This window comes from Delphinus delphis, chromosome 18 (assembly GCF_949987515.2).
Source record: "Delphinus delphis chromosome 18, mDelDel1.2, whole genome shotgun sequence".
NCBI lineage: Eukaryota > Metazoa > Chordata > Mammalia > Artiodactyla > Delphinidae > Delphinus > Delphinus delphis.
This window is the reverse complement of record NC_082700.1, coordinates 7,067,710-7,094,245: the sequence shown is the minus strand read 5'-3', so window position 1 is coordinate 7,094,245 and position 26,536 is coordinate 7,067,710. Positions and strand designations below refer to the sequence as shown.

The 26,536-nt window shown below is 37.7% G+C and overlaps 1 protein-coding gene across 9 annotated transcripts in view; it reads left to right on the top strand.

The window, feature by feature from the left end:
- The window catches only part of KATNAL1 (katanin catalytic subunit A1 like 1), a 76,723-nt gene that overhangs the window by 24,849 nt on the left and 25,338 nt on the right, over window positions 1-26,536 (top strand). For all 9 annotated transcript variants that reach the window (XM_069540030.1, XM_069540029.1, XM_059995955.1 and 6 more), the window contains 3 exons: window positions 6,475-6,643; window positions 23,349-23,476; window positions 23,873-23,978. In XM_069540030.1, the coding sequence (XP_069396131.1) occupies window positions 6,475-6,643; window positions 23,349-23,476; window positions 23,873-23,978 (403 nt within the window). The remainder of the gene's footprint in view (window positions 1-6,474; window positions 6,644-23,348; window positions 23,477-23,872; window positions 23,979-26,536) is intronic.

The window sequence follows — 26,536 nt, the reverse complement described above, 5'->3', positions numbered from 1 at the left end:
TATTTGTTGAAAAATTAATATTTTGAACTGACTCTGGAATATATCATACTAAAATATTTGTTTATAATTTTCTGATAGCAAATAACTAAAATTTCTAAAGTTCTTTTTAGAACTGGAACTTATTAAAGGTTAAGTTCTATGGAGTCACGTGATTTATGAAGAGGCACCACTGCAATTCAGTAGGGAAAGGTGGGTCTTGTCAGTAAATGCTTCTGGGTTAATTGAATGTCCATGTGGTGAGGAAAATCTCAACCCCTTACCTCACATCATATAGAAAAACTAATTTGAAATAGATCACCACCTAAAATGTAAAAAGGTAATAAAATAAAACTTCCAGAAGAAAACATGGAAGGGATATTATCATCTTCTTGGGATAGCAAAGATTTATTAAACTGGACAATAAAGCATTAAAGATAAAAGGTCAGTAAGTCAGAAAATTATGAACTTCTTTTCATCAAGAGATGCACCATTAAGACAAGTCATATACTGGTAGAAAGTTAAAAAAAAAAGGAAAGCCATATACTGGTAGAAGATGTTTGCAAAGCATATGTATGACAAAGGACTTGTATCCAGAATATATAAAGAACAACGATCAGTAAATCAATAAGAAAAAGTCAGGCAACCCAGTTGAAAGAAAATGGACTAAAGACTGGAACAGATACTATACAAAAGAAGATATTCACATGGCTAATAAGCATCTTGTTGAAAAGGTGTTTAACATCTGTAGCCATTCAAGAAAGGCAAGGTAGAACCACAATGAGACACCATTACACCCCACCCCACCCCCAGAATGACTAGGGTGGGACAACTGGCACTCTCGTACATGGTGATGGGAGTGTAGAATGGCATCACTACTCTGGAATACCGTTGGCTATATTTACTAAAGCTAATCTTACATACACTTTATGATGCAGCTATTCTGCTCCTGGGTACAGATCCCAAAGAAATGAATGCTTCTGTTTACCATGAGGATAATTCCCATATTCATAGAGGCTTTAATAATAAACCTCAAATAGAAAACAGCTCAGGTGTCCATTCACAGAATTGATAAGTTGTATATTTATGCAATAGAATACTCCACAGCAGTGAAGAAAGATAAACGGCTATATACAGGAACATGGATGAATTTCACAGGTAATGTTGAAAGAGTATGTACTATAAGATTCCATTTTATGAAACTAGAACAGGCGAACCTAATCTATGATAGTAAGGTCAAAATAATGGTTACCTTTACCAGCTGATATTTACTAACAGGGGCCATGAAAAAAACTTTCTGGGGTATTGGGAAATGCTCTTTGTTCTACTGGTGGTTATACAGTACCAAAATTTATTGAGTTGTGTACCTAATATATGTACATTTTACTGAATATATGGTATACCTCAATGAAAAATAGATTTAAACAATTCTGTTAAGTATTAACCATCCCCATTTACAGAGGAAGAATATGAGGCTTGTAGATGTTAAGTGATACGCTCATATAATCAGTAGTTGGTGGACCTGGGAGTAGGAAGGCACCCAGGGTTTAGGATTCTAAATCTAATGCTAACTCCGGATCACCATGCTGTTTCTCTGTGAAGGGAGGAATCGTGTTTGCAACGTTTTTATGTCAACAGCCAGTGTAGTTCCTGTCCTTATTAGATAAACATATATTTTCTGATTTGAAAAAATAGCAGTCATATATTTGATGAGAGTGGACATTAAAATTCTTAATCATTGGACTTCCCTGGCAGGCCAGTAGCTAAGACACTGCACTCCCAATGCAAGGGGCCCGGGTTCAATCTCTGGTCTGGGAACTTGATCCCGCATGCCACAACTAAAGATCCTGCATGCTGCAACTAAAAAGATGCAGCAATGAAGATCCCACGTGCCGCAACTAAGACCTGAGGCAGCCAAATAAATATTAAAAAAAAAATTCTTGGGCTTCCCTGGTGGTGCAGTGGTTGAGAGTCTGCCTGCCAATGCAGGGGACACGGGTTCGTGCCCCGGTCCAGGAAGATCCCACATGCCGCGGAGCAGCTAGGCCCGTGAACCATGGCCGCTGGGCCTGCGTGTCCGGAGCCTGTGCTCCTCAACGGGAGAGGCCACAACAGTGAGAGGCCTGCGTACGTAAAAAAAAAAAAAAAAAAAAAAAAAAAAAAAATTCTTAATCGTTAATTTCAAATAATAAGTCCTCTAATTTCTGTTTAAGCTTTGCTTTCTTGCCTCCTGATTTCTTACCAAATAATTTCTCTTGGACTCAAAGTCTCATATATTGACCCCAAGTCCTTATAGTAAAAATATCAGTATGAACTACTTGGAACTCGTGTTTTTTTTCATTAGCTATGGAGAGGTATGTTTTCCTGTTTAATTCATATAGATTAATGTCATAGCAAAGTAAGAGTATTTTTCTTCCTTTTGCAGAAGTTTCAGTAATTTGATTTATGTTCTTGGGCATATATAAGACCTGTTCCAAATTTCTTTTTCTTATACTAGAATTCTAACAATGTATGAACAAACAGATATAACCAAAGAATTTAGAATAATCATGAAACAGAAAGCTGGAAGAAATAGAAAGAGCTGAATAGATGGGAATCTTAAGAAGGTGCCTGTATAGCAATTGGAGAAAATTGTGATAGTATCTTTGACCCTGTTTCTAAATATGGTGTGGAATGAAGGCATCTTCAGAAGAGGTCTCTTCCCCTTTGATTTCTGGAACCCTGGATGCGTGGTGCTGTCTGACAGACAGTTCTATTTCTGTTGCCCAATCTTTTATGGAGATTTGCCAGGCAGTAATACAGTAGGTTCAGCTGAGGATGTGTACTCTGAGCCCACATCACTAGCACATGTGTGTTTCTAGAACATGCCAAAAACTTTGTAGCAACCCTATAATTTCATTTTCTTAGGTGCTCAAATAATTTAATTAGTGGTGTTGTTATATTCATCATATTTAAAGTTTATTAACTACCAAGTAACTAATATGAATAATAAAATTTATGTAAGGAATAAGGAGTTATAATACAGTAGGATCTATGTACCCACCATGGAGTTTAAGATAAAGAACATTAGCATTACCTTGAAGGCCCCCTATGAGCTCCTCTGCATCCTGTTCCCTCCCCTCCTCTTTCAGAGTTAGCCACTGTCCTGGATTTGGGGTTTATCATTCCTTTGCCTTTCTTTATACTTTTAGCACATACATATTAATCTGCACACAGTATCTTGTTTTGCTTAGAATCATACTGTATGTGTTCTTTGAACTTACTTTTTCACTCAACATTGTGGTCCTGAGATTGATCTATTATTATTGCATGTGTCTGTAATTCATGTTCACGTGAATATAGTATCCCATTATGTGAATGTATAATAATTTATGCATCTGTTCTGATACTGGACCTTTGGGTTGTTTCCAGGTGTTTACTATTACAAGCAGTGCTGTAAGAACATTTACATATAATATTGATATTTAATATTGCTTAGAAAGGGAATATTGGCTTTTGGAGGAAGTCAGGCTTATTTGCATATGATAGGGTAAGGCATCTTTCTTCCCATTCCTACGGGGAAATATCCTCCAGTAGGAGAACTGAGCTCAGTGTAGACATGCTACTCTTTTATCTGCAGATTTCCAGTTATTCTCTATATTTGAAATGCTGTAAGCTAGCAGGGTGTCAGCCTGTGTTTGACCATTGGGGCAGAGGCTGACGATGCTGTGCAACCCTACTAATAAAGTCTCTTTTTAAAAAGAGACCAGTAAAAGAAGCCCTGAGACTTATTTTTTACAGCCTGGAAGCTGTCACTGAGTCCTTAAATTGAAGCATGCCATTGGGCAGTGATGCCCTAATGGAGGAAGAAGTACAGAACAGAGTCAAGGGTGTCCTTTGGGAAGCTGACAGTCTGTTTCGAATGTACTATCAAACTGCAGTGAGACGGAACTGAAGACCTGCAAAGCACAGGCACACTTTCTGTGAGACGTGGGACTTGCCACAAATGCCACATCTGGCCTCTTGAGCAGTTTCCTTCAGACCGTTTATGAGCCCGTCAGAATACTGAGTGGCAGGACAAGGTCAGCAGCAGCAAACACCTGGAGTGCAGCCTGTGAACGAGCTTTGACATAATTCTCGCAGCACAGCTTTACTGAACTGGCTGTGTGTGCAATGTGGGCTGCAAGCAGGACTCCTCAGTGACCGCTAAATAGCAAGCTGAGGCGGGAAAGCACAAGCTGAGGAGGCAGAAGAAATGTTTCCAGAGTCCCTGCAGTTCACCCCTCGTCAGCGAGGCCACCGAGCAGCCTGGCACGCAGCTGTAAGGACGGGCTTGCTGTGTGAGCAAGAGCTTCGGGCTGGCTGTGCCTCCAGAAAGCAGGACCACAAACAATGACAGACTATTTAAATAGCAGGCGCAGCTGCTAGCAGAAGGGCAGACTTGACGTGTGTTCTGTGTGGAAGAGATTGTCAGCCGCTTTTTATTGTCTTTGGCCAGGAATCCAATTCAGGAAAGACATTATACATACACAGATATATATATATATATAAAACAGTAAAGTTCTGCTCTACTACTTTATACCTCTTCATCAAAACCAAACAGAGGGCTTCCCTGGTGGCGCCGTGGTTGAGAGTCCACCTGCCTATGCAGGGGACGCGGGTTCGTGCCCCGGTCCTGGAAGATCCCACATGCCATTCAGCGGCTGGGCCCGTGAGCCATGGCTGCTGAGCCTGCGCGTCTGGAGCCTGTGCTCCGCAGCGGGAGAGGCCACAGCAGTGAGAGGCCCGCATACCGCAAAAAAAAACCAAAACAAAACAGAAATTCGTTCAAAAAACAATGGTTGCAATGAAATACTAGGAATAGAGCAACATAACATTTTTAGTTTTTTAGTCTTTACCAGTCTCATTACATTTTTACCTTATTGACAGAATACTTAAAAGACTAATAATGCGCTAGAACCAAAACCATAATAATACCTTTAAATTTGAGAATGCCTTGTAACTATTTCACCATACACGATTTTCAAGTTTCTTTCCTGTGGATTTTTTCCCCACAAGATTGCTTGTTCATCTTTGTCTCCTCCTAGGGCCTAGCACAGTAGAGGATATATACCTCCTAACAGGTGTGGGTGTTCAGTAAATAACTGTTTAACTGGATTGGACTCCAAGGATTCAGATGTCAGTGTATGGTAACCTAGTAGAAAGACATACACTTTTCACCAGCCTCTCTCATCCTCAGCACTTTCATGTAGCGGTCTAATTCCAGTAGTCTGAAGATGCTGCAATATGTTAACTATTTTTTACCTTGAGTTTTCAACCTTCCTGGTTTTCATCCATTTTCCTGTTTTCCTGAGTTCATTGAGTAATACACATGTGAGACTTTTTCTGATACCAGGAAGAGAAACTCCGTGATGAGTTAGATGAATTAAAAGCATGAAGCTGGAAAGGGGATAAGAATAGATTTTGGCACATGGGTGGAAAAGGAACACACATATGGGATGTGAAGGGCTGCAAATACAGGCAGAGCTGTAAAGAGAGTAAAGGTAGGAAAACAGAGGCAGAGGCAGTTCAGGGAGGAAGAACTAAAAGCTTAGACACAAAGTGATGGAGTCTCCCCCAACACCCAGAGAGAGGCAAATAAATACTGTTCTGAGAAGCCCCATAATTTCACTATTTGAAGAAGACATGTTTCACATTACATTAGACAAAATATGCCACTTTGTAAGCATAATTATATTTATGTATTTATCAAAATTCTTTTTTAAAATTGCTGTATATTTGACATGTATTAATTAGTTTCAGGTGTACAACATAATGACTCAATATTTGTGTATATTGTGAAATGATCACCACCATAAATAGAATTAACATCCTTTGCCACATATAGTTATCAAAATTCTTGATTCCCATTTGGGGGCCTGTATAATTTGAATGATCCTGTGATTTTTGACACCCTCAAAGCATGAGTAATATTTTTACACATAAACTTTGCACATAAATTAAGAAGATTTCATTAAGCCCTGCTGTTTGTAATTTGATGAATGAAATGGTTTTTCCAACATGGAAGCAGAGAAAATCATTTTGGTTGTAAAGGATAAACTAGTAAGCTATGCAAATAAATATATTTTGAATTCTTGTCCTTTCAGCTTTTAATGATTTTTTTTTAAAGTTACTTATTTGGCTTAGGACAGTAATGAATAAAGGAATTGATTTTCTGTTAACACTATTAAGGTTATTAGATAGGAATAGTCTGTATTGCCCTCTATTGGTGAATGTTATTTTTGACAAAATAATTGCTGCTGTATGTGTCATTTATACGTATTTAATGTTTGTATCAACCAGTATACTTTACAGAAAAGCACTTTAAAAACTGACCTAAGAGTTGTAGCCGTGAATTGGCAAAAGGGGGAAAAATTGACCTTGTGGGCTTATTGATTTAATAGTTTTATTGACTAATGTAGTATTGAAATACTTTTGCCTTTGATTAATTTTAATTTTATGTATTTATTTTTTTGTCAGAGCTCCACCTCAGATAAGGCGTCCCAATCGAGAAGTAAGACCTTTGAGGAAAGAAATGCCAGGAGGAGGAGCCCGGGGACCTGTAGGCCGAGCACATCCTATATCAAAGAGTGAAAAACCCTCTACAAGTAGGGACAAGGATTGTAGAGCAAGAGGGAGAGATGACAAGGCAAGACTACCTCTTTGTAACCCACTCACTTTAAGCCCGTGATGTTTGTTGCTTATTATACTTTTAGTGGGCTTTTCAGAGGACCCTGGTTTTGACATGGAAGAGGTTTTTTAAAAAACTTTGAATCAAAAACCTATGCAGTCTTTGCATTTTGAAGGCCATTCTGTACTGTCAGTAACCTCAGAGGTGTATATATTTCTTAACACACACACACAGAAATCTTAAGTAAAATGGAGCTTTTCATTCTTTGAATTTCAAAATTGTATTAAATACCATCACAATTCTGATAATTAAAGATAAAAAATGACAAAATTAAATAGGAAATAATTTTGAATCTTAAATAGTAGTCCACGTTCACTTAGAGGAGGATGAGGAGGTAGTTTGTATTTTCTTTTTTTCCCACCCCCCTGCGGCTTTCCCCCTTGGTGTCCATACGTTTGTTCTCTACATCTATGTCTCAACTTCTGCCCTGCAAACAGGTTCATCTGTACCATTTTTCTAGGTTCCACATACATGCGTTAATATACGATATTTGTTTTTCTCTTTCTGACTTACTTCACTCTGTATGACAGTCTCTAAATCCATCCACGTCTCAACAAATGACCTAATTTCATTCCTTTTTATGGCTGAGTAATATTCCACTGTATATATGTACCACATCTTCTTTATCCATTCCTCTGTCGATGGGCATTTAGGTTGCTTCCATGACCTGGCTATTGTAAATAGGGCTGCAGTGAACATTGGGGTGCATGACTCTTTCTGAGTTATGGTTTTCTCTGGGTATATGCCCAGTAGTGGGATTGCTGGATCATATGGTAATTCTATTTTTAGTTTTTTAAGGAACCTCCGTACTGTTCTCCATAGTGGCTGTACCCATTTACATTCCCACCAACAGTGCAAGAGGGTTCCCTTTTCTCCACACCCTCTCCAGCATTTGTTGTTTGTAGATTTTCTGATGATGCCCATTCTAACTGGTGTGAGGTGATACCTCATTGTAGTTTTGATTTGCATTTCTCTAATAATTAGTGATGTTGAGCAGCTTTTCATGTGCTTCTTGGCCATCTGTATGTCTTCTTTGGAGAAATGTCTATTTAGGTCTTCTGCCCATTTTTTGATTGGGTTGTTTATTTCTTTAATATTGAGCTGCATGAGCTGTTTATATATTTTGGAGATTAATCCTTTGTCCGTTGATGCGTTTGTGAATATTTTCTCCCATTCTGAGGGTTGTCTTTTCATCTTGTTTATGGTTTCCTTTGCTTTGCAAAAGCTTTTAAGTTTCATTAGGTCCCATTTGTTTATTTTTGTTTTTATTTCCATTACTCTAGGAGGTGGATCAAAAAAGATCTTGCTGTGATTTATGTCAAAGAGTGTTCTTCCTATGTTTTCCTCTAAGAGTTTTATAGTGTCTGGTCTTAGATTTAGGTCTCGAATCCATTTTGAGTTTATTTTTGTGTATGGTGTTAGGGAGTGTTCTAATTTCATTCTTTAACGTGTAGCTGTCCAGTTTTCCCAGCACCACTTATTGAAGAGACTGTCTTTTCTCCATTGTATATCCTTGCCTCCTTTGTCATGGATTAGTTGACCATACGTGCGTGGGTTTATCTCTGGGCTTTCTATCTTGTTCCGTTGATCTATGTTTCTGATTTTGTGCCAGTACCATATTGTCTTGATTACTGTAGCTTTGTAGTATGGTCTGAAGTCAGGGAGTCTGATTCCTCCAGCTCTGTTTTTTCCCCTCAAGACTGCTTTGGCTATTCGGGGTCTTTTGTGTCTCCATACAAATTTTGAGATGATTTGTTCTAGTTCCGTAAAAAATGCCATTGGTAATTTGATATGGATTGCATTGAATCTGTAGATTGCTTTGGGTAATATAGTCATTTTCACAATATTGATTTTTCCAATCCAAGAACATGGTATATCTCTCCATCTGTTTGTATCATCTTTAATTTCTTTCATCAGTGTCTTATAGTTTTCTGCATACAGGTCTTTTGTGTCCCTAGGTAGTTTATTCCTAGATATTTTATTCTTTTTGTTGCAGTGGTAAATGGGAGTGTTTCCATAATTTCTCTTTCAGATTTTTCATCATTAGTGTATAGGAATGCAAGAGATTTCTGTGCATTAATTTTGTATCCTGCAACTTTACCAAATTCATTGATTAGCTCTAGTAGTCTTCTGGTGGCATTTTTAGGATTCTCTGTGTATAGTATCATGTAATCTGCAAACACTGACAGTTTTACGTCTTCTTTTCCAATTTGTATTTCTTTTATTTCTTTTTCTTCTCTGATTGCTGTGGCTAGGACTTCCAAAACTATGTTGAATAATAGTGGTGACAGTGGACATCCTTGTCTCATTCCTGATCTTAGAGGAAATGCTTTCAGTTTTTCACCATTGAGAATGATGTTGGCCGTGAGTTTGTCATATATTATTATGTTGAGGTAGGTTCCTTCTTTGCCCACTTCTTGGAGAGTTTTTATCATAAATGGGTGTTGAATTTTGTCAAAAGCTTTTTCTGCATCTATTGAGGTGATCATATGGTTTTTATTCTTCAATTTGTTAATATGGTGTATCACATTGATTGATTTGCATATATTGAAGAATCCTTGCATCCCTGGGATAAATCCCACTTGATCATGGTGTATGATCCTTTTAATGTGTTGTTGGATTCTGTTTGCTAGTATTTTGTTGAGGATTTTTGCATCTATATTCATCAGTGATATTGGTCTGTAATTTTCTTTTTTTGTAGTATCTTTGTCTGGTTTTGGTATCAGGGTGATGGTGGCCTCATAGAATGAGTTTGGAGTGTTCCTTCCTCTGTAATTTTTTGGAAGAGTTTGAGAAGGATCGGTGTTAGCTCTTCTCTAAATGTTTGATAGAATTCACCTGTGAAGCCATCTGGTCCTGGACTTTTGTTTGTTGGAAGATTTTTAATCACAGTTTCAATTTCATTACTTGTGATTGGTCTGTTCATATTTTCTGTTTTCTTCTGGTTCAGTCTTGGAAGGTTATACCTTTCTAAGAATTTGTCCATTTCTTCCAGGTTGTCCATTTTGTTGGCATAGAGTTGCTTGTAGTAGTCTCTTAGGGTGCTTTGTATTTCTGTGGTGTCTGTTGTAACTTCTCCTTTTTCATTTCTAATTTTATTGATTTGAGTCCTCTCCCTCTTTTTCTTGATGACTCTGACTAATGGTTTATCAATTTTGTTTATCTTCTCCAAGAACCAGCTTTTAGCTTTATTGATCTTTGCTCTTGTTCTCTTTGTTTCTATTTCATTTATTTCTGCTCTGATCGTTATGATTTCTTTCCTTCTGCTAACTTTGGGTTTTGTTTGTTCTTCTTTCTCTAGTTCCTTTAGGTGTAAGGTTAGATTGTTTATTTGAGATTTTTCTTGTTTCTTGAGGTAGACCTGTATGACTATAAACTTCCTTCTTAGAACTGCTTTTGCTGCATCTCATAGGTTTTGGATCATCGTGTTTTCATTGTCATTTGTCTCTAGGTATTTTTTGATTTCCTCTTTGATTTCTTCAGTGATCTCTTGGTTATTTAGTAACGTATTGTTTAGCCTCCATGTGTATGTGATTTTTACATTTTTTTCCCTGTAATTCATTTCTAATCACATAGTGTTGTGGTCAGAAAAAATGCTTGATATGATTTCAATTTTCTTAAAATTACTGAGGCTTGATTTGTGACCCAGGATGTGATCGATCCTGGAGAATGTTCCATGCGCACTTGAGAAGGAAGTGTAATCTGCTGTTTTTGGATGGAATGTCCTATCAGTTAAATCTATCTGGTCTATTGTATCATTTAAAGCTTCTGTTTCCTTATTTATTTTCATTATGGATAATCTGTCCATTGGTGCAAGTGAGGTGTTAAAGTCCCCCACTATTATTGTGTTACTGTCGATTTCCTCTTTTATAGCTGTTAGCAGTTGCCTTATGTATTGAGGTTCTCCTATGTTGGGTGCATACATATTTATAATTGTTATATCTTCTTGGAATGATCATTATGTAGAGTCCTTCCTTGTCTCTTGTAACATTCTTTATTTTAAAGTCTATTTTATCTGATATGAGTATTGCTACTCCAGCTTTCTTCAGATTTCTGTTTGCCTGGAATATCTTTTTCCATCCCCTCACTTTCAGTCTGTATGTGTCCCTAGGTCTGAAGTGGGTCTCTTGTAGACAGCATATATATGGCTCTTGTTTTTGTATCCATTCAGCAAGCCTCTGTCTTTTGGTTGGAGCATTTAATCCATTCACGTTTAAGGTAATTATCGATATGTATGTTCCTATTACCATTTTCTTAATGGTTTTGTTTTTGTGGATCCTTTTCCTCTCTTGTGTTTCCCACTTAGAGAAGTTCCTTTAGCATTTGTTGTAGAGCTGGTTTGGTGGTGCTGAATTCTCTTAGCCTTTGCTTGTCTGTAAAGCTTTTGATTTCTCCATTGAATCTGAATGAGATCCTTGCGGGGTAGAGTAATCTTGATTGTAGGTTCTTCCCTTTCATCACTTTAAGTATATCATGCCACTCCCTTCTGGCTTGTAGAGTTTCTGCTGAGAAATCAGCTGTTAACCTTATGGGAGTTCCCTTGTATGTTATTTGTCGTTTTTCCTTTGCTGCTTTCAATAATTTTTCTTTGTCTTTAATTTTTGCCAGTTTGATTACTATGTGTCTTGGCGTGTTTCTCCTTGGGTTTATCCTGTATAGGACTCACTGCGCTTCCTGGACTTGGGTGGCTATTTCCTTTCCCATGTTAGGGAAGTTTTCGACTATAATCTCTTTGAATATTTTCTTTGGTCCTTTCTCTCTCTCTTCTCCTTCTGGGATCCCTATAATGTGAATGTTGTTGCATTTAATGTTGTCCCAGAGGTCTCTTAGGCTGTCTTCATTTCTTTTCATTCTTTTTTCTTTATTCTGTTCTGCAACAGTGAATTCCACCATTCTGTCTTCCAGGTCACTTATCTGTTCTTCTGCCTCAGTTATTCTGCTATTGATTCCTTCTAGTGTATTTTTCATTTCAGTTATTGTGTTGTTCATCTCTGTTTGTTTGTTCTTTAATTCTTCTAGATTTGTTTTAAACATTTATTGCATCTTCTCGATCTTTGCCTCCATTCTTTTTCCAAGGTCCTGGATCATCTTCACTGTCATTATTCTGAATTCTTTTTCTGTAAGGTTGCCTATCTCCACTTCATTTAGTTGTTTTTCTGGGATTTTATCTTGTTCCTTCATCTGGTACATAGCCCTCTGCCTTTTCATCTTGTCTGTCTTTCTGTGAATGTGCTTTTTGTTCCACAGGCTACAGTATTGTAGTTCTTCTTGCTTCTGCTGTCTGCCCTCTAAAATGGAGCTTTTTTTTGGCCAGATTTTAGTTCCCCGACCAGGGATCGAGCCTGTGCCCCCTGCAGTGGAAGTGCAGAGTCCTAACCACTGGACCGCCAGGGAAGTCCTGAGCGTTTATAGAAATATTCAAAATAAAGTTTTAAAACTTAAAAAGTATTTTAACTAGTATTCTGAATTAAAATGAAAACATAATTGTAGGGGAAAGATTTATAAGGAAGTAGCTGTGTCTACAGTGTTCACAGAATAAGATGATAGATACGCTTTACTATTGATAAAAATTTTTTAAACTTTGATTTATCTTTAAATTTTAGAGTAAAACAAGATTTTTTTTCTTAATGAGAAAATTTCCTTTGGTTTGGGTTCAGTATGTACTTTTACTTTATCTGGGAAATTGATTGGTGAATAAACATAATACTGGGTAGAAATTCTGTGCTGTCCTTAAAATGGACTTTAGGAAAATATGCTGAACATAATTTTTCAGAGTAAGGAGCCAGGATGACCTGACGTTTCTCTTAGCCTTAATTTTAATGAAAAGACAAAAATAAATTTTTAGTGATAGCATTTCCTGTTTCCTTTATGATGTCATAAATGAATGAGGATGTTATTGAATTGCCACAGAGAAGTTTTATTTTCCTAGCTAGGGGTCCTATATGTCATCACATTTATGCCGTGATATTTATTGTGAAAATACAGCTTATAACTAATAGCAAATGGTTATCCTTAAAAATTACATACTATATTTGAATATTTTTACTCTCTATGATTTCAGTCAGTGGTAAGGACTCTACACAGACCAACTTCCTACACCTTGTGGTTTTTTAGACCATAATGGAATAAAACTGATGTTTTCTGAGTATTTCTATTCAGGAGATAGAGCCAAAGACATATTCTCTCTACCTCGCTAGGACACTGAAAATGAATTAGATTTTTTTATGTTTGTAATTTGTTGAAGCTATTATGTCATAAAACAGTAAGTGATTCCATTTCAGATCCTTTTGGGATTAGTGAGGGGTACTAATAAATAAATAAATTTTCCTGCTGATGAAATTGAACTGGTTCTCCCCATTACAAAAGCCGCATAATGGATACTTAAAAATCTGTGTCTTATATATCATCTTTGTTTCTTCCTCTGTTCTTCATTTTTGTGCTGCTAACCTTGGTTGCAGTTTAGAGAATAAGGTGGTGGCTGAAGTCCACCCATCACTCTGCTAGTAGCTTTTAGATAAACTTTTAGAACCAGGTAAGGAACTTTCAGTCTTTATCTTACCTTCACATAACACAAGAGAAGGATATTGGTCGTGGTTTATTGGATGCTTCCCTGCTAGGTACCATTTGGAGTGATTACACAATAATTTATGAAATAGTCCCAAGTAGTAGGCAGTCATTTTATCCCCATTTTTACAAATGAAGAAACTGAGATAGAGCTGAAGTATCTTATCCAAAGTCATAGAGTAAGGAATGGAGCTTTGGGAATCACAGATCTTTTTCCTCTTTATTTTAGTATTTTTCATATTATGTAGTATCCCTACCAAATTAGATTAAAAGTCTGGTTGGATTTGAAAAGAGTTCCAGAAAAATTAAATAAATGTTGATTTTAAAATGGGATTCTTAAGCAAAGAACAAAACAGCCAGGCAGCATTTGTTGAATGTCAGATAAATTTCTCTGGATATTGTAAATTGTCTTTTACTTAAAAAGTTCCAAATAATTTTCTAAATCTTAGTTGTTCTTCATTCACATGTAAGTACTCAGAATGTCACTGGAAAATAAGCCCTTTAATAAAAGAAAAAGAAGAGTTGTTTGAAGATAAAAGAGACTTTCTGAGTCACTCTGGAAACAAAAGGGATTACAATTAAAAAAAAACTCATAGAAACTTCATTAGAATTTGAAAGGTGTGCTTGGTTGGTTCAGTTATGATCATTGTAAGCGCTCAGATATTCATTAGAATACTGGAGTCCTTAAATTCACTGGAAGCGGTGATAGGGTTTGAGGCAGTTCAGATGAAACTGACAGATATCCATTGCCATTGAAAGCTAATTTGAAATCGAGTACTGAAGGGTACTCAGTGTTGTTGGTTTTTTTAAATCAGCTTTGTGTGTTGCAACCAGCTTAAAAAGAAAAATGAAATAGACTAGAAAATTCAGACTGCATTGCCCATTATAAGAACAGTATTATTTTGAGAAAAAAATTTGTTATATAAGTATGTAAAAATTTAGTTATATATTTGTATACACTAGCTCATGATCTAAGATGAATTTATTACTTTGTGTCATGGTCAAAAGTTTGAAAGCTGCTTTTCTGCTCTAGCCACTTAACTTTATAGATGTTAAAAAAAGAGAGGACAGGAGAAATTACATGTTTTGCTTAAGACTCTCAGTATCTTTGGATGCTTAGTTTAGTCTTGTGAACTGTATGAGGAAACAGCTAGTAAGAAAAGCAGTAGGAACAGGTCTCACTCTGCCTTGAGCATTCTTAACCTGTCCCAGTCCTCCCTACAAATTCCTGTGAACTCAGGGTTATTTTCCCTGTACTGTGTACGAAGAAATTGAGACACTGAAGTTACAACTGCAAGTAGATGGTGGAACTAGGATTTGAACTCTAATACCTGAGCTTTTAACCATTATGCTATGCAGCCTCTTATTTGAAAGTGCTTGCTGTCTTATTTTAATGTATCACAAATATCTATTTCTTTTAAGAGTACCAGTTCACTTTCTGAGAGTGATTAAATCTTTTTCTTCTTTTTTTTTTTAAACTGCTAACAGGCTTCAAGTTAGGTCCAATCTTAAAAATGCTATTTTTCAATAAATAACAGTCACTGTGTATGGTGATCTGTTATTCAAGCCTTACAGTTTTTTCCCCTGAGGTACAGAGTCATCATGAGGCCAGTTTGTTACGCCATTTACTTAATGTACCTTTATTAAGTGCATACTTTGTGTTAGTCATACTTCTAGGTACTAGGAAGGCAAACTTTAATATGTGACTCCTGGCCTCAAGTTGATTGTTATTGATGAGAGGGAATCAGATGAATAAATGAACCTTTACAGCCATATTTTTTAGTCTTATTTGAATGTACCTGAGAAAAATGGTTATTTTTATTTTACTATCTAAGTCTAGAGTCAGTGTAGAAATATACATAGAAATAACAAATGCATTTTTTAATTTAAAAAGGATAGTCTAAAAGTAAAATATTAGGTAACAGAATAGATGTTTTGATATTATAAACCAAAAATAAATTTAATTAATAAAATTCTGATTCTCAAGTATTTATAAGACTATGGCTTTATGGTTAATTAACTCTTAGTGAAATGAGCAGTGCTTCCATTATGATCTCATGATTAAAGCTGTATGTGCTTTTAGATAGAATTCAAATTAAAGTATGGTAAATCATCTTCAGAGACTTAATTTAAAGCTATTAAACTTAAAGGACTTCATTTCATTGAATTATAACAAATGGCCATTTTTTGAATATTTTCCTTCTCTGATTAAATGTAGGGATGTCTGATATGGAGAGACATTGTAAACTGGGTTGGAGTATTCTTTTAAATTTATTTATTTATTTATGGCTGTGTTGGGTCTTCGTTTCTGTGCGAGGGCTTTCTCTAGTTGTGGCAAGCGGGGGCCACTCTTCATGGCGGTGCGCGGGTCTCTCACTATCGCGGCCTCTCTTGTTGCGGAGCACAGGTTCCAGATGCGCAGGCTCAGTAGTTGTGGCTCACTGGCCCAGTTGCTCCACGGCATGTGGGATCCTCCCAGACCAGGGCTCGAACCCGTGTCCCCTGCATTGGCAGGCAGATTCTCAACCACTGCGCCACCAGGGAAGCCCCTGGAGTATTCTTTTGAGAACTGTTGATCGGTGGTTATACAAGTGAACAGTGACTTAAAAAAATCTTTTTATTGAAGAAAAGTGTATACATTATAAGGGTATATTTGATGAATGATGATCATCTAACCAGCAGTGTACTGGTAAACGTTTAATAACTAATTTTCTGAAGGAAAAAAAAGCGTATGTGTATATAAACACGTACATATACACACACAAATTTATTATAAATCTGACTGATATAAAGGATGTGCAGCATATAATTTACAAATAATAAAATATACAGTACTCTTTAGTGTAAACTTTATAGAGCCAATGGACCCTCACCGAATGCCTTTGCTGCTTTTTGCTTAACTCTTGCAAATGTAGGTACCTATGGTTGCAGTTGACAGATGATTAGGAATGTAGTTCTGTTAGGATATTGGTTGATATTTTGTTTTTATTAATGAGTCAGATGAAAGCGAAACAACAGAAACATATGTGGGAACTTCACTCATTGATCAATCACTTGAGCAACTTTGATGAATCAGATCATGGTTTTCAAATACTGGAAAATTATTTCCTTCATTTTTTGTGCTATTTACATTGTAACAACTATAGAAATGACACACTTTTAAATGTAATATTTTCCCCATTACTTTAAGTCTAGACAGTTAACAAAACAAGAAATCAAGCCCTGTTTTGTAGCATTTTCTGGTTTCTCTGGTATAAATACTTTCACTATGATGGATTTCAAGCTACCAACAGGAGGTCACTGAACTCAGAGTCAAGATAAGATGGGTAGTAGCCTACCATTCTATAGTGTAGACACAGTAGACTTAAGTAACCTTAAGTGCATAGGTAATAGTTAAATAGTTAGAAGTGAGGAGTTTTGAGTAATTACCACTGCTGTTTTTAATATAATTTATTCTGTTTGTGTAATTTAATTTTTATCAATGGCTGTTTTTTATAGAAAAATTCCTGCAAATTTAATAATTGGCTCTTACAAACCAGTAAGAGTCCGCTTCGGCTGACTGCGTTCAATCTCTGTAACTACCATGTAATCCATGTAACTATCACTCAGGGGTCAAGAATAGAACATTTAGCACCTCAGAAGCCATACTCAGGATCCCTTCTGATCCCTGACACTTCTTTCTCAGAAGTAACCACTATTCTGCCACTTTGTTTCCAAAGATAACCACTATTCTGATTTCTAATACCATAAATTAGTTATACCTTTTTTGAAACTTTACGTACAGTAAGTATTCTTTTTTTGTCTGGCTTTTTTTGCTCAACATATGTTGGTGAGATTTCGCCATCCTGTTGCATATCTCTGAAGTTTGTTTATTTTCATTAATATACAGTATTATACCACAGTTGAATCTGTTTTACTATTAGTGAATTTTTGGATTGTTTTCAGTTTGAAACTATTATTAATAATGCTACCTTGGATAGTTTTGTACTTATCCTTTGGTATATATGTGAGCATATATACCTTTCTAGTGAGCATATACCTAGGAGTGGAACTGATGGGCCATAGGTTATGCATATGTTAAACTTCAGTAGGTAATACCAAATAGTTTTCCAAAGTGATTATACCAATTTCCACGTCTGCCTGCAGAGCACGAAAGTTCTAGTTGCTCCACATCCTCCCCAACACTTGATATTGTCTCTCTCTTGTGGGTGAATCTCGTTGTGATTTTACCAGCATATCTACCATGTATTGTGTACTTATCTGATAACTTCTGAGGTTAAAAGTTCTTTCATGGGCTTCCCTGGTGGCGCAGTGGTTGAGAGTCCCCCTGCCGATGCAGGGGACATGGGTTCGTGCCCCGGTCCGGGAGGATCCCACATGCCGCGGAGCAGCTGGGCCCGTGAGCCATGGCCGCTGAGCCTGCGTGTCCGGAGCCTGTGCTCCGCGACGGGAGAGGCCACAGCAGTGAGAGGCCCGTGTACCGCAAAAAAAAAAAAAAATGTTCTTTCATATGTTTATTGGCCATTCGTATTATCAGTGACTTGTTTTTAAGAAATATCCTGTTCTGTCCTTTGGATATTAAATCGCTCCACAAATTTTTTCTCTCATGGCAGCTGATTAATAGTGTGTTGGTTTTTGCTTTTATTTTTATTATTTTAAATTTTATTGCATTAGATTATAGTAAAGTAGTTACTTGCTGTTCTGTCCCTAAATGTTTTACTGTGTTTTACTTGTTTGTATGTTGTGTCCCCTAATGTGAGTGTATGCCTCTGAGGGCAGGATTTTTGTCTGCTTGGATCACTGCTATTTCCCAGTACCTAGAATAGTGACTGGTACAGAGTAAGTATTCATAAATATTGCTGCAAGAATGCATTTATTGAGAAGTAAGCAGAATGCTATGGATTCGTTATTTCAACTTAAATATATTTTGTATTAACACTCCAATGCAAGGCATGACACTGAAATTAGTAAGCATTTTGCATTTATCAACGTACTTTCCCTTGTAAATAATAAAGTCTTATCTCTAAAATATCAGTTTAGAGATCTTGTCTAACTTTTCCTGTGTTCGCTTCTCACACTGCGGTAGGAGTAGCCCAAAGTGTGCAGCCTTATGCCATAGTGTACAAAGGGGTTGAAAGCACTGGTTCTGAAGCCACACTGCCTAGGATCTAGCTGTGTGTCCTTGGACAATTTACTCAAGCTCTTGGTGCCTCAGTTTTCTCATCTATGAGGTAGAAATAATACGAGTACCTAACTCATAGGACCTTTAAGATTGTTATGTCAAGTGCTTAGAACAGTGCCTGGCATATAGCAAGCTGTAAACGAGTGTTAGCTGTAAAGGTAACATGACAGTGGGGAACTAACACAGGTATGATACAGAGTAAAGATCATGTTAAAAAGAAAGAGAGAAACAATGAGATTTCCAAGCAATTTTGCACTTGCCTTGGGCTGTTGAACTCAGGAAACAGATGAATAAGTGGCAAGTGAGAGGCAGTGGCTTTACCCGAAGAACCAAAGGTCAGCTATCATTCAACTCAGACATCCCTGTGATTGGGGGCCGGTGGTTTTTATTATTAATTAGCCAGTGATTCTAACATCAGGTAGCTCACTACCTACAAGAGAGATGACTCCCTTGATGGATGGACTCATTGTTAGAAAATTCTTTCTTTTGTCGATCTGAAATTTACCTCTTCTGTCACTTTGTACTGGTCCTGGTTCTTTCCTTTGGAGTAATATAGAGTACATACAGGTAAGGAGGTCAGTTGGTTGTGTTGCTCCGTTAACATTTTTTCTTCAGCTTAAATGTCTCTAGGGTCCCTGAGCCTCCTCCATATGACATGGGTTTTGAACCCTTTATTACTCTTCTCTCGGTATAATTTATTTGTCAGCATTTTTCTTAAAATGTAAGACCCAGAGCCAGTAACTGAGCATGTTTCTCTTAGATGGCACACAGTGAAATATAAAAACTATTATTTGCATTTTAGGCCAATCTGTGTCATTAATTGACTCTATAATATTGAGTTGGTCATTAATTTTCTCATCTTCCTCAAATAGTATACCAATGAAAGATCATAAACAAACTTTTTGATATGGGTAATTTAGACACTCGTAAAAAGAAGCTAAAATACTTCGCTTTAATGAGAAAAAGTATATCAGTCTTCATGCTAATAATCAAATTTTTGCTAATTAATGTGAAAATTTAAGCAAAGATTTCTAAGATCATTTCAGTGATGTTGCAGCTATTATTATTATTATAAACTGTACAGGTAATAATATCTTGGGTGAGGTTAGCTTTATTGCCTGAAAACTAAACTTCTTTTAGGTGTTGTGGTTAATCTAGTTGGTTAACTGAAACCAGAGCTACTAACTTATATTTGATATCCCTATTTTAATTTATCTGAGTATTTGTTATGAAGGATAATTGTCACCCATTTTGTGATTTCCCAATATAACCAAATAAATTATTTATTTTTAGTTTCCTTAATTTGTTGTTTAGTAACCTCACCATTTTGGTTTGAAAAAGTTCTAGAATCTTCTTTGTAGTACTTAATTTGTATTCAGGTCTCATTTCTACCATTGAGAAACTTTGGGTGCTAGGGCACGTCCTTTGACTAGCTTCTTTTTTTTAACATCTTTATTAGTGTATAATTGCTTTACATTGTTGTGTTAGTTTCTGCTGTATAACAAAGTGAATCAGCTATACATATACATTTATCCCCATATCTCCTCCCTCTTGCGTCTCCCTCCCACCCTCCCTATCCCACCCCTCTAGGTGGTCACAAAGCATGGAGCTGATCTCCCTGTGCTATGTGGCTGCTTCCCACTAGCTATCTATTTTACATTTGGTAGTGTATATATGTCCATGCCATTCTCTCACTTCGTCCCAGCTTACCCTTCCCCCTCCCCATGTCCTCAAGTCCACCCTAAGTCTGTGTCTTTATTCCTGTCCTACCCCTAGGTTCTTCAGAACCTTTTTTTTTTTTTTTTTGACTAACTTTATACACTGTCCTCTTCTGTGAATTGAGAGCCTTGACCTTGACTACTGCAATAGGTCTTTGTTTTTCTGCTTCTCCTTCTCCCTCCAGCCCATCCTTTTTCCATATCGCAGCTAACAGGGTCATTTTAAAATGTAAATCAGATCCTGTCATTCCCCTGCTTAGCACATTTCAAAAATTTCCCCGTGTACTTAGAATAAAATCTAAATTCCTTCCCATGGCCTATACGGGCCCAGTGAGCTGGCCTCTGATCATCTCTCCAACTTATTCTTTTTGCTCAATACCTTTTAGCTATAGTAAATAGCTATAGACCATAGCTATAGCTATAGACCATTCAGTTTTTTCATAGCTCTTAACAGTTTATAATTATGTATGTTTTGGGTTTGTTTACTTGTTAATTGTTTCCACCACAAGACTGGATGCTCAGTGAGGGCAGGTAATGTATTTTCATTCACTGATCTGAAACTGAATGTGTTGGACATAGATGGTCACATATTTATTGTTCTTAAAATCCTATGATTCCTGTTACTTCCAGATAAGTGTGCAGCTTTTCATTTCCCTTGGTAGTGTTTATCAAATCCTCCCCCACCACTTGGACATTCATATTAAAATGACTGTCTGCCTATATATATATATATATATATATATTTTTTTTTTTTTTTTTTTTTTTTTTTTCTGCGGTACGCGGGCCTCTCACTGTTGTGGCCTCTCCCGTTACAGAGCACAGCCTCCGGACGCGCAGGCTCAGCGGCCATGGCTCACGGGCCCAGCCGCTCCACGGCATGTGGGATCTTCCTGGACCGGGTCACGAACCCGTGTCCCCTGCATCAGCAGGCGGACTCTCAACCACTGCGCCACCAGGGAAGCCCTGCCTATATTTTTTAATACTAATTTTTTGGTAAGTCTAAAATTACAGTGTCAGGACTTCCCTGGTGACGCAGTGGTTGAGAATCCGTCTGCCAATGCAGGGGACACGGGTTTGATCACTGGTCTAGGAAGATCCCACATGCCAAGGAGCGACTAAGCCCGTGTGCCACAACTACCGAGCCCGTGAGCCACAACTACTGAGCCCGCATGCCACAACTGCTGAAGCCCACGTGCCTAGAGCCCATGCTCCGCAACAAGAGAAGCCACTGCAATGAGAAGCCCATGCATTGCAATGAAGAGTAGCCCCTGATCACCGCAACTAAAGAAAGCCCATGCGCAGCAGTGAAGACCCAACGCAGCCAAAAATAAATAAATAAATAAAATAGTTACAGTGTCATATCAAAGCTTGTTAAGTCCCAGATATATCAGTGTCTGTTGCATTCTTTGGTTGATTTATTTCTAGAACAGTTTTAAAATGATTACACAGTGTTCCCAGTGATTTGTTTGAATGTGACTAGCCTTGGCCTATCATTATTATAAAATGTGATTCTAGGCTGTGCTTATTTTAAATTTGTTGATGTTATTTTTGTTGCGTAGGCATGCCAGCAGTTTATTCCTTTTAAGTGTCAGTATTGGGATCTGTCATCTGAAATACAAGAATCTTTCTGAAAACTTAGCTTAATTCTGTTGCCATGCTACCCAGGGACAGTAAATTATTCATTTTGGGGTCAAGTCACCAGAGTACTGTTTGGCCATTTACCTAGTGGCTTAAAGAGCTAGAATGTTTGCCCAAAGGGAGCCATTTAGGCCTCTCTCAGCACTTAGGATCTAGTTTATGGTTTATCTCAGATGGAGTGTGGTAGGAGAGGCTCATCCTGTTCTCTCTCTTCAGATTGAAGCTTAGGAAACTGACTCATTTTTGGACCATATTTCCTTTCATTTTTACATTAACAGTAACTGTGGAGCTGAAGCTCTGGGGAGGTGCTTGGCTCTGTCTGCTGAAGTAGTTCCAGTGGTTGAACTCTCTCTGGCAGCTGAGCATGTTTCATTTAAAGCTCTTCAGAGCCGAGTAAATCTTGGCAGAACTCCATAGAAACCATAGCATATAACTCTTTTTTAAAGCTACTATATTATTAAATAAAGAATTTGGGGTAAAGTGATTGCTTTAATGGTCCTAATGATACTATTTTAAAAGGTCCTTTTATCATTGTCATTACAGTGACTTTATGATGTGGTCCAAGGACCTTACTAGGAAGAAACCCTCAGCCCTGAGTGGGTACTTACAGTGACAGGGAAAAGGCTTTGTAAGATGCAGTTCAGGGTGCCACCTCTTTCCTCGTCTGCAGCCTCTTTCCTGGATGCTTAGGAGGATAGTTCTGCCACACATAACCTAGTCTTTTGTTGTTTTTAATGAAGTATAGTTGATTTACAATGTTGTGTTAGTTTCAGGTGTACAGCACAGTGATTCAGTTATACACATTATATATATATATATTTTTTTTCAGATTCTTTTTCCTTATAGTTTATTACAAAATATTGAGTGTAGTACTGTGTAGTGCTATACAGCAGGTCCTTGCTGGTTACCTATTTTATATATAGTAGTGTGTGTATGCTAATCCCATCCTCCTAATTTATCCCTCTCCACCATAACCTGCTTTTAAGCTTTAAGATGACTCAGCCAGGCATGAGGTGGCCTGATGCTGTGAAAAAGCATGGATCTGGGGAGTCAGGGAGATCTGAGTTAAAATCTGTACTCTGACATTTAATAATTGTGAACTTAAGTTACTTCACTTTCTGAGACCCACTTCCTTATCTGTAAAAATAGGGTTATAATACCTACCTTGTAGGGTAGTTGTATTAAGTGAGATAATATATGTGAGATTTCTTGCCATGCAGTAGGTTTTCAATTGATTTCGTTTCTTCCTCTGTGTTAATACTCAAGTATTTTTTAGTGGCGGTAGAAATCCCATGCATCCACAAATTTAGAGGTATCTAGCTCATTTCAGTCTTAGATGCAACTGTCCCCTCAAGAATGTAAATTTGAAGTGTCTAATAAAGTTGGCCAGTTCATCTATTTCTGATGAATTAAATAGGGGAGGATGGCATTTGGGTAATTAGCAAACAGTATTTAAAAAAATAGCCATTTAAAATGGTTACATTGCAATATTTTGAAAGCTTAATGATGTTAATTAAAATTATCTTGTTATTGATCAGCATTTTTTTGTACCTGTCCCCAGGGGAGGAAAAATATGCAAGACGGTGCAAGTGATGGTGAAATTCCAAGATTTGATGGTGCTGCATATGATAAGGATCTGGTGGAAGCCCTTGAGAGAGACATTGTCTCTAGGAATCCTAGCATTCATTGGTTAGTCTGTTAAGTTCTTGAATTACAGTAGTGGAGAAAACAAATTGTAGGTTGGCTTGGTGTGAGTCTTGTCTTGTTATCCATTCATCTCCTGATTATGACCTCATCCGTAATATGAGTGTGCAGAATTGGTAGGACAGTTCTTCTTGCAGAATATAACCAAGACATTTTCATACTAATTTGATGTTGACATAGCTGACAAAGGTTGTTAATTGAATAACATGTCCTAATTTATGATTGCAGTATGTTTTCACTGATCATTTTATACAGTAAAAATTAGAATAATGTTCTTAATGTAAGAAAAATTTCATAATTTAAAAAAATTAAAAGAATTGGTATTGATCATAAATCAAAGATGTCCCTGAATAAGCATGAAACTTTGCTCTTCTTACAAAGGGATGACATAGCAGATCTGGAAGAAGCTAAGAAGTTGCTAAGGGAAGCTGTTGTTCTTCCCATGTGGATGCCTGACTTTTTCAAAGGGATTAGAAGGCCATGGAAGGTGAGAATTTATTGAAGTAATATAGGTATAAAACTGCTGCTTGCATGGTAAAGAACGGCAGCACTGTAGTTTCTTTGTGTGTTTATTAACACAGTTTGTAAAGGTTGGGGGAGGTTGGGCAGCCCTCAGGTACCTGGATTTGGATTTGTGGTTGCGATATGCTGCCTCTGCCTGGCAGGAGAGGGGCCTGGAGTGGTGGAACTATAGTCTTTAAAGTCACTTCCCTCAGGGGCGCTGAGCTAGAGATGAGTTTTAAGAATTTTCTAGATGTCTGTTTTTGTAAATAAAAAGTTAGCAAGGGGCTTCCCTGGTGGCGCAGTGGTTGAGAGTCCGCCTGCCGATGCAGGGGACGTGGGTTCGTGCCCCGGTCCGGGAAGATCCTACATGCCGCGGAGCGGCTAGGCCGGTGAGCCATGGCCACCGAGCCTGTGCATCCGGAGCCTGTGCTCCGCAACGGGAGAGCCACAACAGTGAGAGGCCCGCGTATCAAAAAAAAAAAAAAAAAGTTAGCAAGCAAATTAAATAGTAATAGTGCATAGTCATAGAATAAGTGTTTGATCAAATAAATTATCTTTTTAAAAGCCGGCGTATTTCTCAGTAATTAATTAGTTTGAACACTTCATCTAGGCTTGGTGTAATTCTCAAATGTAATCAGAATGTTTATATCTTTTTAGCTTGCCCAGGACTAGTTCCTCCTAAGTTCAGTGTTTTCATTTTAGCATATTAAAAACCCTTCCAACAGCTGCTGCCTGGAACTTTTTTTGGTCTTAGCCATAGGCAGACTCTTTACTCTGACTGGTAGAGTGAAATAAAAGCATGATCTTACTTTGCCCTTCCGAATTAGCTGGGAAGGTCTTTTACCTTCGCAATACCTCTTCCTTGTTTGATGTAAAAGTAGAGAGGAGGAGAAATTGTGTGTTTACATAAATGGCTTGGAACACCCATGGCATTTTGATTGCCTCTCACAACTTAAAAACTTTTATAGACTGTTTGTTATAGATTTACCTAATTTGGGGACCATATTACCATAAATTTCCCCTTTATTATAATTTTAAAAACAATGTTTAAAAGAAATAATAAGGCCTTGATAAAATAGGTATTTAAAGGAGTTTTAAAACAGCTGGAATGGTAGGTATAACCTATGTATCATGACGAGCCCTGTACACTTTTAGCAAGAGGGTAATTTGCAAATGTATGAAGATCACCTTGGCAGCAGTATGCAGGCTGGATTGGAGATGGGCATAGATGGATACAGAGAGGAGTCTGGTCAGGAGGCTGTTGCAGTAGTCTAGCCATACGATGAAGACCTGAACAAAGGCGTTCGTTATTTGGCCAATGAAGAATGAGTGGATCTGTGAGAGATATTTAAAAGGTGTAAGTGATAACATTATGACATGATGGTTTATAGGGGTAGGGAGAGGAACAAGTTGTATGACTCTTAGATTCCAGGCTTGAATTACAGGAGTATGCAGTTGCTCGGATACCAACTACCCAAAATTGGGCCAAACTTCACAGGTTGAGGTCAGTTTTCCACAAGGCTGCCCTCACTTCAGATGCCAACCACAAATTTGGGGGTCCCCAGGTCACCCTCACTCTGACAGCTGGCTGTAAATTTGGGGGTTCTCACTGCACCCTCAGGTTTGATAATTCTCTAGAATGACTCACAGAACTTAGGAAAGCATTGTACTTCCGATTATAGTTTTTGTTATAGCAAAAGGAGGCAGATCAGAACTAGCAGAAGAAGTGCATAGGGTGAGATCTGGGGGGATGCTGACAGTGTAGCTTCTGTTGTCCTTTCCCTTGCAAGCAGGATGCTTTACCCTCCTGGTGCATGGATGTGTGACAGTATACACAGTACTGCCAACAGGGAAGCTCACTCAGGCTTCAGTGTCCAGAGTTTTTACTGGGGTTTCATTGCATAATCATAATTGATTGAATTGTTGCCCATATGTCTCAATCTCCAGTCTCCCTTCTCTCCCCAGAGGTCTGGTTGACATCGCATGGCTCAAGCCCCAGCCTGCTAATCACAGGGTTGGTATTTTGGGCAAGGCCAGCCCCCATCCTGAGTCATCTCATTAGCATAATCTATATAGGGACCCACCATGAGCCACCTTATTAGCCTAAAATTTCAGGGCCCAACATGAACAGCAAAGACACTCCTATCACTTGGGAAATTCCAAGGGTTTAGAGTCTGCCTCCCAGGAACTAGGGAAAAGGGCCAGCCAAATTCTTCATTAAATAGGGTACAGTGAACTGATACTGGAAATGGAGGAGAGGAGCAGATTTAAATAGAAACAAAATATATTTAGGTGAAAACTCAGTGGGTAATTGGAAATAGAGGTCTGGAGCTCGGGCTAGAGTTTAAGTTTAAATTAAAATTGTGAGATATAAGTGGTGGTTGATAATTTGGGTATGGATGAAATTGTTCAAGGAGTTTTATAAAGGGTTTTCAAAAGAGCAAAAGATTTAGAATTGCTTTGGGAATATAAAGGGCAGGGGGAAGAGGAGACCTGAAAGCCACTGAAGATGGTCATGAGTAGGAGAAGCATCAAGAAAGA